Below are 12,191 nucleotides of genomic sequence, written 5' to 3' on the forward strand. Positions count from 1 at the left end.
CAATACCCGAGCAGGGTGTGCGGGGCCTGGTAGGCACCAATCTAGTCGGTGTATAGCACTGGCCGTGTCTCGGTTGCACTCCAACCCGACGTCTTTTTGACAAAACTCTAGGACGTGGTGATGCAACCCGACTTTCGTTCTCCAGCGCATCATGTGCGTTAACACCGACACGTCACAGAAATGTGAATCTTCTCCTTTATGTGCCTACAATTGTCTGTCATGAATGGCATGCTATTCATCCTCCGTCATACGATCATGATAGGAATACATCGCCAAGTATGGAGGAAGTAGACGACGCCATGGAGGTTCGAGGACTCAAGGCCGAGGTCGTGGAAGCATGGAAGAGATCGTCGAGGAGAAGGAGACGCGCCAGGAAGGCCGACACTGCTGCTTAGGATGACCGGCACGGCCGCCCTGCCACTATGCCTAATGACGACGACACTGCCGCCCTACCTGCACCAGCCCCGTCGCCCTACCCGCGCCGGCCCTGCTGCCACACTACAAAGAGCATCAAATCTGAACCCGTTATCCCTTTGTATGTCTAAACTACCCATCCTTAGTGGCTCCCTATATATAGGCTCCCACCTCCCGCTTTCATTAGGCTAGTCATAGTGGGGAGTAACTTAGACTAGTAACATGACATATGTTACTAGTCTAAGTTACTACCTCCATAGTGGGTAGTAACTTATATGTGGTGTCATGCATTGTGTCATTTACTATGGTGTAGACTCAACTTGTCTTGCGGTGTGTGATGTTATGGTAACATAGCTAGTTACCACCCCACTCTCTTTATTCATTCATTGCCATGTCATGTCACCAAAATGTCTTGAATTGTGTGATGTTAGTAGCTAAGTTACTCCCACTATGAGCAGTCTTAGTTAGAGTTGAATTGAGAACTTGGCTTATGCCTCCACCATCCCTTTGGGATTAGGGAAACCCCCTCCTTAGATTACCAAATCTATTGTATCAAGACACTCCTTATATGATTAGTCTCTCACATTCGTGATTCTACCGCCGGTCTTTCACTCGTGTGATTCTACCGATCATATGCCGATCATATACCGATCTTTCTCTCGGGAACTCAACCTCGTGTCTTTCTCTCGAGAGATTCTATCGGGACAGTGGTTTGGGTTGTCAGGAGTAAACTAAATTGTATCGGGCTGTGTTGCGTGTGTTCATCGTGTTCTTCGTGGTCATCCCTCACCTCCTTGTGTCCTTAATCAAATTCGTGAGATCGGGCAACCCACGTGGCCTTAGACCTCATCATATGGTATCGGAGCAAAGATTGCCACGAATTTGACCTCCCAATTTCATCTAATTTTTTTTTCAAAAATTGCCCAAAAAATAGCTCGGAATTTTAATCTTCGGATTTATTGTATTTTTTGTGGTTTTGATTCACGGATCTGGTCTATTTGTGGTTGATCTATGTTTTCTCTAATTTTCGTGGTCTAATTCTTCGTACTTCCTGTTAAAGTAATTACCTTGTATAGATATAAGATCTCACCTACCGTATCATTCCGTTTATTCGGTTGTATAGATTGATACGAGGCTGATCTCTTCCTTGGCTTCCAAGGCTCCCTGTACACGGTACCATATAAATACCTGAGCTGATCGCCCCTTGGCGTGGCGTGTTCCTCATCTCTTTATTCTGGTATCAGAGCCCAGGTCTCAAGTTTAAATCCTAGCTTTCACATGGTTTTCGCAATTAAGCCTAAAAATTGTTGTTGTCCCCCTCTTTAGCCATCGCTATTTCGGTGTGCTCTTCTTCGTTCACGTGTTGACTTTCTCTACTCCCGTCACACGCGAGTGGGGGTGTTGTGAAGTGTATATGTGGATTGTCTAGCCATTTCCATCAGTTCGGACTTTTGGTTCAAGTGGCTAGTGCATGAAGCTTAACATGGTATCAGAGCAGATTGCATCTGCCTAAATTCCTCTCGATCTCAACCTAGCTTCCGCAAGCCGCCATGAGTGCTCCGGCCGACACCAGCTCTGCCCTGGGAGCGCTGACTTCCGGCACCATGCACTCCGACTCCACCGCGGCCCTCTCCACTGCCGTGGTACCCGCCTCGCCGGCGTCCCTCGCCGTCAACGTCGCTAGCGTGAAAACGCACGTCCCCGTCGTCCTCGACCTCAAGGCCTCCAACTACTCCAAGTGGCGCATGCTCATGGGCGTCCTCCTCGACAAGTACGACCTCACCGGCCACGTCGCCCACAACACTCCGGCCGCTAAACGCACCGCCGAGTGGAATCGCCAGGACTTTGTCGTCCGCTCGTGGCTCTACGGCTCCATCAGCGAGGAGATCCTCGACATCATCATGGGAGAGAACCAGACGGCGTACGAGGCCTACGTGCTCATCCGCAACCTCTTCCTCGACAACCAGATGACCCGCGCCGTCTACCTCGAGGCGGAGTTCCGCGCCATCACCCAGGGTGACCTCTCCATCACCGCCTACTGCCACCGGCTCAAGTCGCTCTCTGACGCGCTGCGCGATGTCGGGCAACCGGTGACCGACCAGACGTTGGTTCTCAACTGCCTCCGCGGTCTGAATCCTCGCTTCGCCGACATCACGACCTTGGTCACCATGCAGGTTCCCGTGCCCACGTTCCTGCAAACCAGGTCCCTCCTGCTCCTCCGCGAGACTCAGCTCGCCCACACCTTCCAACCATCGCCCCAGGTCGCGCTCTACGGGAACAACACCGGCTCCGGCTCGTCGTCCGGCGGCGACCAGGGCGGCCGCAGCTCCGGCGGTGGTGGAGGCGGCAATGGCCGCGGCTGGCGCAAGAAGAACAAGAACGGAGGCGGCGGTGATCGCAGCGGCAACGCTGACTTGCGCGACACACGCTCGGTTGTGTCCCCTGGCCCGTGGATCTGCTTCAACCCACACACGGGCCAGGCACAGCAGATGCAGCCCAACTGGAGGCCCACCAGCGGACCGAGCCTACCATCAGGCGGACCAGGCCTCCTTGGGCCACGGCCTACTGGACCATCGCAGCAGCGTCAGCCCACCTGGGTCCCTCCAGGCCAGCAGGCGTACGTCACCCAGCTCGCACCACTTCATGGCCAGGCATTCGGCACGAATGCGCCACCACCTGCGACGCCGTACCTCCCGTACGGCTCTGGCGACCACACCATCAGCGCACCAGCATGGGACTGCTCCGCCCTCGTCGCTGCACTGAATAACACCGCCAGCTCCTCCAATGCAGGCGGATGGGTTATGGACTCCGGCGCCACTTCTCATATGGTCTCGGACCCCGGTATAATTTCCTCTCCTACCCAACTATCTTCTCCTTCCCATGTCACCGTCGGCAACGGCATCTCTTTACCTATTTCTAACACTGGTCATACTACTCTATCCACACCACATCGCACTTTTCTTCTAAACAATGTCCTAGTAGTTCCTGATATTATCAAAAATCTTCTTTCTACTCGTCAATTTACTATTGATAATTCTTGTTCTGTGGAATATGACCCTTTTGGTTTTTCCATTAAGGATCTTCGAACTTGGCGCGAGATCATACGCTGCAGTAGCCCCGGTCCACTCTACGAGTTTTCTACAAGCGCCAGCTCACCATCTTCCTTTGGCCTCGTTGCTTCCACCGACTCCACCGAGCTATGGCATCGCCGCTTAGGACATCCGGGTCGTGACGCTATGTCACATTTATCTAGACAATTTGCTATCCCATGTAATAATGCTACTATGGTTTGTCATGCATGCCAACTTGGCAAGCATGTCCGTCTTCCTTTTTCTAGGTCTCAAACTATTTGCGTTGTCCCTTTTCAGCTACTCCATTGTGATTTATGGACCTCTCCCGTTGCGAGCAATTCTGGTTATAAATATTATCTTGTCATAGTTGATGATTTCTCTCATTATATGTGGACATTTCCCCTACGGCGCAAATCCGACACTTCTGATGTCCTCATTAATTTTATAGCCTATGCCCGCACCCAATTCAACCTTCCTGTCGTTTCTCTTCAAACCGACAATGGCACTGAATTTGTTAACTCTACCCTAGTCGAGTTCCTTGCTCGTCACGGCATCCATCTCCGCATGTCATGCCCCTACACCTCCCCACAAAATGGCAAAGCTGAGCGCGCCTTGCGTACTCTCAACGACATTATTCGTACACTACTTTTCCAAGCCCACATGCCACCCTCCTACTGGGCCGAGGCACTCGCCGCAGCAACCTATCTCGTCAATCGCCGTCCGTGCCAACCACTAGGATTTCGTATTCCCTACACTCTCCTATACCAAAAACCAGCCTCATACTCCGATCTTCGGGTCTTCGGTTGTCTTTGCTACCCTAATCAATCCGCCACAGCTCCTCACAAACTCGCCCCTCGCTCGACTGCGTGTGTCTTTTTAGGGTATCCTACTTCTCACCGCGGCTATCGCTGCCTTGAGATCTCTTCCCGGCGAGTCATCACTTCCAGACACGTCATCTTTGACGAAAATAATTTTCCTTTCGCCCAAGCTCAACCCGTTCAGCCGGCCGACTCCCTAGACTTTCTGCTCGAGCTAGCTCACACGCAACCCATCCCACCTGTATACACGGTGGCCCAGCCAAGCATGCATGTGTCTGAAGGAGATATGCCCTAGAGGCAATAATAAAGTGGTTATTATTTATATCTTTATGTTTATGATAAATGTTTATATATCATGCTATAATTGTATTAACCGAAACATTAGTACATGTGTGATATGTAGACAACAAGAAGTCCCTAGTATGCCTCTTAAACTAGCTTGTTGATTAATGGATGATTAGTTTCATAATCATGAACATTGGATGTTATTAATAACAAGGTTATATCATTATATGAATGATGTAATGGACACACCCAATTAAGCGTAGCATAAGATCTCGTCATTAAGTTATTTGCTATAAGCTTTTGATACATAGTTACCTAGTCCTTATGACCATGAGATCATGTAAATCACTTATACCGGAAAGGTACTTTGATTACACCAAACACCACTGCGTAAATGGGTGGCTATAAAGGTGGGATTAAGTATCCGGAAAGTATGAGTTGAGGCATATGGATCAACAGTGGGATTTGTCCATCCCGATGACGGATAGATATACTCTGGGCCCTCTCGGTGGAATGTCGTCTAATGTCTTGCAAGCATATGAATGAGTTCATAAGAGACCACATACCACGGTACGAGTAAAGAGTACTTGTCAGGAGACGAGGTTGAACAAGGTATAGAGTGATACCGAAGATCAAACCTCGGACAAGTAAAATATCGCGTGACAAAGGGAATTGGTATTGTATGTGAATGGTTCATTCGATCACTAAAAGTCATCGTTGAATATGTGGGAGCCATTATGGATCTCCAGATCCCGCTATTGGTTATTGGTCGGAGTGAGTACTCAACCATGTCCGCATAGTTCACGAACCGTAGGGTGACACACTTAAAGTTGGATGTTGAAATGGTAGAACTTGAATATGGAATGGAGTTCGAATATTTGTTCGGAGTCCCGGATGAGATCCCGAACATCACGAGGAGTTCCGGAATGGTCCGGAGAATAAGATTCATATATAGGATGTCATTTTATGTGAATTAAAATGTCGCGGAAGGTTCTATGGAAGGTTCTAGAAGGTTCTAGAAAAGTCCGGAAGAAACCACCAAGGAAGGTGGAGTCCACATGGGACTCCACCTCCATGGCCGGCCAACCCTAGTGGGGGAGGAGTCCCAAGTGGACTCCCACTTAGGGGGCCGGCCACCCCCCCATATGGGAGGTGGAACTCCCACCTCAAGTGGGAGTCCTAGCTTGGCTAGGTTTCCCCTCCATATGGAAGGTTTTTGGTTCGGGTCTTATTCGAAGACTTGGATACCAACACTTGGGGTTCCACCTATATAATGAGGGGCATAGGGGAGGGGGCCGGCCACACCAAAGCCACAAGTTGGCCGCACCCCCTTGAGGCCGGCCACCCCCTCCCAAACCCTAGCCGCCCCCTTCTCCTCCATATCTTCCGCGTAGCTTTAGCGAAGCTCCGCCGGAGTTCTCCACCGCCACCGACACCACGCCGTCGTGCTGTCGGATTCAAGAGGAGCTACTACTTCCACTGCCCGTTGGAACGGGAGGTGGACGTCGTCTTCATCAACAACCGAACGTGTGACCGAGTACGGAGGTGCTGCCCGTTCGTGGCGCCGGAACCGATCGTGATCAAGATCTTCTACGCGCTTTTGCAAGCGGCAAGTGAACGTCTACCGCAGCAACAAGAGCCTCCTCTTGTAGGCTTTGGAATCTCTTCAAGGGTGAGACTCGATACCCCCTCGTTGCTATCGTCTTCTAGATTGCATCTTGGCTTGGATTGCGTGTTCGCGGTAGGAAATTTTTTGTTTTCTATGCTACGTTATCCTACAGTGGTATCAGAGCCGTGTCTATGCATAGATGGTTGCACGAGTAGAACACAATGGTTTTGTGGGCGTTGATGCTCTTGTTATCTTTAGTTTGAGTACTTTGCATCTTTGTGGCATAGTGGGATGAAGCGGCTCAGACTAACTTTACATGACCGCGTTCATGAGACTTGTTCCTCGTTCGACATGCAACTTGTATTGCATAAGAGGCTTTGCGGGTGTCTGTCTCTCCTACTATAGTGAAGATTCAATTTACTCTTCTATTGAAAACATTAGTATCAACGTTGTGGTTCATGTTCGTAGGTAGATTAGATCTCTCTCGAAAACCCTAAACCACGTAAAATATGCAAACCAAATTAGAGACGTCTAACTTGTTTTTGCAGGGTTTGGTGATGTGATATGGCCATAATGTGATGATGAATATGTATGAGATGATCATTATTGTATTGTGGCAACCGGCAGGAGCCTTATGGTTGTCTTTAAATTTCATGTTGAGTAGTATTTCAAAGTAGTTGTAATAGTTGCTACATGGAGGACAATCATGAAGACGGCGCCATTGACCTTGACGCTACGCCGACGATGATGGAGATCATGCCCGAAGATGATGGAGATCATGTCCGTGCTTTGGAGATGAAGATCAAAGGTGCAAAGACAAAAGGGCCATATCATATCACATATGAACTGCATGTGATGTTAATCCTTTTATGCATCTTATTTTGCTTAGATCGCGACGGTAGCATTATAAGATGATCCCTCACTAAAATCTCAAGATAATAAAGTGTTCATCCTTAGTAGCACCGTTGCCAAGACTTGTCGTTTCGAAGCATCTCGTGATGATCGGGTGTGATAGAATCAACAAGTGCATACAACGGGTGCAAGACAGTTTTGCACATGCGGATACTAAGGTGGCCTTGACGAGCCTAGCATGTACATACATGGTCTCGGAACACGTGATACCGAAAGGTAGAGCATGAATCATATGGTTGATATGATGAACACTTTGAGTGTTCGCCATTGAAATCACACCTTGTCTCGTGATGATCGGACATAGGTGCGGTGGATTTGGTTCGTGTGATCACTAAGACAATGCGAGGGATATTGTTTTGAGTGGGAGTTCACCTAGATTTTTAATTATGTTGAATTAAAATTTGAACTCAATTTGTCATAAACTTAGTCTAAACTTTTGCAAATATATGTTGTAGAGATGGCGTCCCCAATCAATTTTAATCAGTTCCTAGAGAAAGAGAAACTTAAGAGCAACGGTAGCAACTTCACCGACTGGTTCCGTCATGTGAGGATCTTCCTCTCTGGCGGAAATCTGCAATATGTGCTTGATGCACCGCTAGGTGACCCTCCTGCAGAAACTGAAACCGATGAAGTAAAAGCTGTTTACGAGACTCGGAAAATTTGGTACTCTCAAGTTCAGTGTGCCATCCTGTGCAGTCTGGAATCCGATCTTCAAAAACGTTTTGAGCACCACGATCCTCATGAGTTGATGAAAGAGCTGAAAGCTATTTTTGAGACTCATGCGGCCGTGGAATGCTATGAAGCATCGAAACAATTCTTCAGATGCATGATGGAAGAAGGCAGCTCCGTTAGTGAGCACATGCTCGCCATGACCGGACATGCGAAGAAACTCAGTGACTTGGGAATAGTGATTCCTAACAGACTGGGGATTAATCGTGTCCTTCAATCACTGCCACCAAGTTACAAGAACTTTGTGATGAACTACAATATGCAGAACATGAACAAGGAGTTACCTGAACTCTTTGGCATGCTAAAAGCTGCTGAGATTGAGATCAAGAAAGAGCACCAAGTGTTGATGGTCAACAAGACCACCAGTTTCAAGAAACAGGGCAAGTCTAAGGGAAAATTCAAGAAGGGTGGCAAGAAAGCTGCCACGCCTACTATGAAACCTAAGAACGGCCCTAAGCCTGATGCTGAGTGCTATTACTGCAAGGAGAAGGGACACTGGAAGCGTAATTGCTCCAAGTATCTGGTTGATCTGAAGAGCGGCCTTGTCAAGAAGAAGAAAGAAGGTATATCTGATATACATGTTATAGATGTTTATCTCACTCGTTCTCGTTCTAGTACCTGGGTATTTGATACTGGTTCGGTTGCTCATATCTGTAACTCGAAACAGGAACTAAAGAATAAACGAAGACTACTGAAAGATGAAGTGACGATGCGCGTTGGAAATGGATCCAAAGTCGATGTGATCGCTGTCGGCACACTTCTTCTACATCTACCTTCGGGATTTGTTTTAAGCCTAAATAATTGTTATTTTGTACCCGCGTTGAGCATGAACATTATATCTGGATCTTGTTTAATGCAAGACGGTTATTCATTCAAGTCTGAGAATAATGGTTGTTCTATTTTTATGAATAATATCTTTTATGGTCGAGCACCACAAAAGAATGGCTTATTTCTGTTAGATCTCGATAGTAGTGATACGCATATACATAACATTGATTCTAAGCGAATTAAATTGAATGATAATTCTACTTATATGTGGCACTGTCGTCTTGGTCATATTGGAGTGAAACGCATGAACAAACTCCATACTGATGGATTACTTGAATCACTTGACTTTGAGTCACTTGATAGATGCGAAGCATGTCTAATGGGAAAAATGACAAAGACTCCATTTTCTGGTATGATGGAGCGAGCTACTGACTTATTGGAAATCATACATACCGATGTATGTGGACCAATGAGCGTAGCATCGCGCGGTGGTTATCGTTATGTTCTAACCTTCACAGATGATCTGAGTAGATATGGGTATATCTATTTCATGAAACATAAATCCGAAACTTTCGAGAAGTTTAAGGAATTCCAAAGTGAAGTAGAAAATCAACGTAACAAGAAGATCAAATTTCTACGATCTGATCGTGGAGGTGAATATCTGAGTTATGAGTTTGGCATGCATTTAAAGAAATGCGGAATACTTTCACAATTGACACCGCCGGGAACACCTCAATGAAACGGTGTGTCCGAACGTCATAATCGAACTCTCTTAGATATGGTTCGTTCTATGATGTCTCTTACTGATTTGCCGTTATCATTTTGGAGTTATGCATTAGAGACAGCCGCATTCACTTTAAATAGAGCACCATCAAAATCCGTAGAAACGACACCGTATGAATTATGGTTTAATAAGAAACCTAAGCTGTCGTTCCTGAAAGTTTGGGGTTGCGAAGCCTATGTAAAGAAGTTACAACCGGACAAGCTAGAACCCAAAGCGGAGAAATGCGTCTTCATAGGATACCCTAAGGAAACTATAGGGTATACTTTCTATCACAAATCCGAAGGCAAAATCTTTGTTGCTAAGAACGGAACCTTTCTTGAGAAAGAATTTCTCACTAAAGAAGTGACTGGAAGAAAAGTAGAACTCGATGAGATTGATGAATCTATACTCGTTGATCGAGTAGCGCGATCGGAAGTTGTACCAGTGCCGCCTACACCGGCAACAGAGGAAGCTAATGATAATGATCATGAAACTTCGAACGAGGAAACTACTGAACCTCGCAGATCGACAAGGGAACGTACCACTCCGATTGGTATGATCCTTGTCTAAATGTCATGATTGTGGATAACAATGATGAGGACCTGCGACGTATGAAGAAGCGATGATGAGCCCAGATTCCAACAAATGGCAAGAAGCCATGAAATCCGAAATGGGATCCATGTATGATAACAAAGTATGGACTTTGGTAGACTTACCTGATAGCCGAAAGGCTGTCGAGAATAAATGGATCTTCAAGAGAAAAACAGATGCTGATGGTAATATTACTGTCTATAAAGCTCGACTTGTCGCAAAGGGTTTCGACAAATTCAAGGAGTTGACTACGATGAGACTTTCTCACCTCGTAGCGAAGCTAAAATCTGTAAGGATTTTGTTAGCAATAGCTGCATTTTTCGATTATGAGATTTGGCGGTATGGATGTCAAAACGGCGTTCCTTAATGGAGACATTGAGGAAGAGTTGTATATGGTACAACCCAAAGGTTTTGTCGATCCTAAAAATGCCGACAAAGTATGCAAACTTCAGCGTTCAATCTATGGACCGAAGCAAGCATCAAGAAGTTGGAACCGTCGCTTTGATAAGGTGATCAAAGACTTCGGGTTTATACAAAGGTCATGGAGAGGCCTGTATTTACAAGAAAGTGAGTGGGAGCTCTGTAGCATTCCTGATATTATATGTAGATGACATATTGTTGATCGGGAATGATATAGAACTATTAAGCAGTGTTAAAGGTTATTTGAATAATAGTTTTTCAATGAAAGACCTTGGTGAAGCATCGTATATATTAGGCATCAAGATTTATAGAGATAGATCAAGACGCCTAATAGGGCTATCACAGAGTACATATCTGGACAAGATTCTAAAGAAGTTTAGAATGGACGAAAGTAAGAAAGGGTTCTTACCTATGTTACCAGGCAAAGTCTTGAGTAAGACTCAAGGACCGGCTACGGCAGAAGAAAGAGAAAGGATGAGTAAAATCCCCTATGCCTCGGCAGTAGGATCTATCATGTATGCCATGCTATGTACTAGACCGGATATAGCACATGCTGTTAGTTTGACTAGCAGATATCAAAGTGATCCAGGAATGGAACACTGGACAGCGGTCAAGAATATCCTGAAGTACTTGAAAAGAACTAAGGATATGTTTCTTTGTTATGGAGGTGACCAAGAGCTCGTTGTAAGTGGTTACACCGATGCAAGTTGGAACACTGATCCTGATGACTCTAAGTCACAATCTGGGTACGTGTTTATATTGAATGGTGCTGCAGTAAGCTGGGCAAGCTCGAAGCAGTGCACGGTGGCGAAGTCTTCAACGAGAATCGAGTACATAGCGGCTTCCGAGGCTTCATCGAAGCGGTATGGATGAAGAGGTTCATTGTAGAGCTCGGTGTGGTTCCTAGTGCATTGGACCCATTAATCATTTACTGTGATAACATGGGTGCCATCGCCAATGCACAAGAGCCAAGGTCACACAAGAGGCTAAAGCATATCAAGCTGCGTTACCACTCGATTCGCAAATTCATCGAAGATAGAGAAGTAAAGATTTGCAAAGTACACACTGATCTGAATGTAGCAGATCCGTTGACTAAAGCTCTCCCTAGGGCAAAGCATGACCAACACCAGAATGCCATGGGTGTTAGGTATATTACAATGTAATCTAGATTATTGACTCTAGTGCAAGTGGGAGACTGAAGGAGATATGCCCTAGAGGCAATAATAAAGTGGTTATTATTTATATCTTTATGTTTATGATAAATGTTTATATATCATGCTATAATTGTATTAACCGAAACATTAGTACATGTGTGATATGTAGACAACAAGAAGTCCCTAGTATGCCTCTTAAACTAGCTTGTTGATTAATGGATGATTAGTTTCATAATCATGAACATTGGATGTTATTAATAACAAGGTTATATCATTATATGAATGATGTAATGGACACACCCAATTAAGCGTAGCATAAGATCTCGTCATTAAGTTATTTGCTATAAGCTTTCGATACATAGTTACCTAGTCCTTATGACCATGAGATCATGTAAATCACTTATACCGGAAAGGTACTTTGATTACACCAAACACCACTGCGTAAATGGGTGGCTATAAAGGTGGGATTAAGTATCCGGAAAGTATGAGTTGAGGCATATGGATCAACAGTGGGATTTGTCCATCCCGATGACGGATAGATATACTCTGGGCCCTCTCGGTGGAATGTCGTCTAATGTCTTGCAAGCATATGAATGAGTTCATAAGAGACCACATACCACGGTACGAGTAAAGAGTACTTGTCAGGAGACGAGGTTG

The 12,191-nt window shown here is 45.9% G+C and overlaps 1 protein-coding gene across 1 annotated transcript; it reads left to right on the plus strand.

Moving 5' to 3' along the window:
* Positions 1 to 1,964: 1,964 nt before the first annotated feature.
* Positions 1,965 to 3,796, plus strand: LOC127328776 (uncharacterized). Its single transcript, XM_051355350.1, has 2 exons — positions 1,965 to 3,255; positions 3,783 to 3,796. The coding sequence occupies exons 1-2, from the start codon at positions 1,965 to 1,967 to the stop codon at positions 3,794 to 3,796; spliced, it is 1,305 nt and encodes a 434-aa protein (XP_051211310.1).
* The last annotated feature ends 8,395 nt before the right edge of the window (positions 3,797 to 12,191 follow it).

Source organism: Lolium perenne, chromosome 2 (assembly GCF_019359855.2).
Source record: "Lolium perenne isolate Kyuss_39 chromosome 2, Kyuss_2.0, whole genome shotgun sequence".
In the NCBI taxonomy this organism is placed as follows: domain Eukaryota; kingdom Viridiplantae; phylum Streptophyta; class Magnoliopsida; order Poales; family Poaceae; genus Lolium; species Lolium perenne.

Excerpts from the sequence above, each read along its gene's own strand:
- LOC127328776 (XM_051355350.1), top strand. The coding sequence starts at position 1,965 with ATGAGTGCTCCGGCCGACACCAGCTCTGCCCTGGGAGCGCTGACTTCC.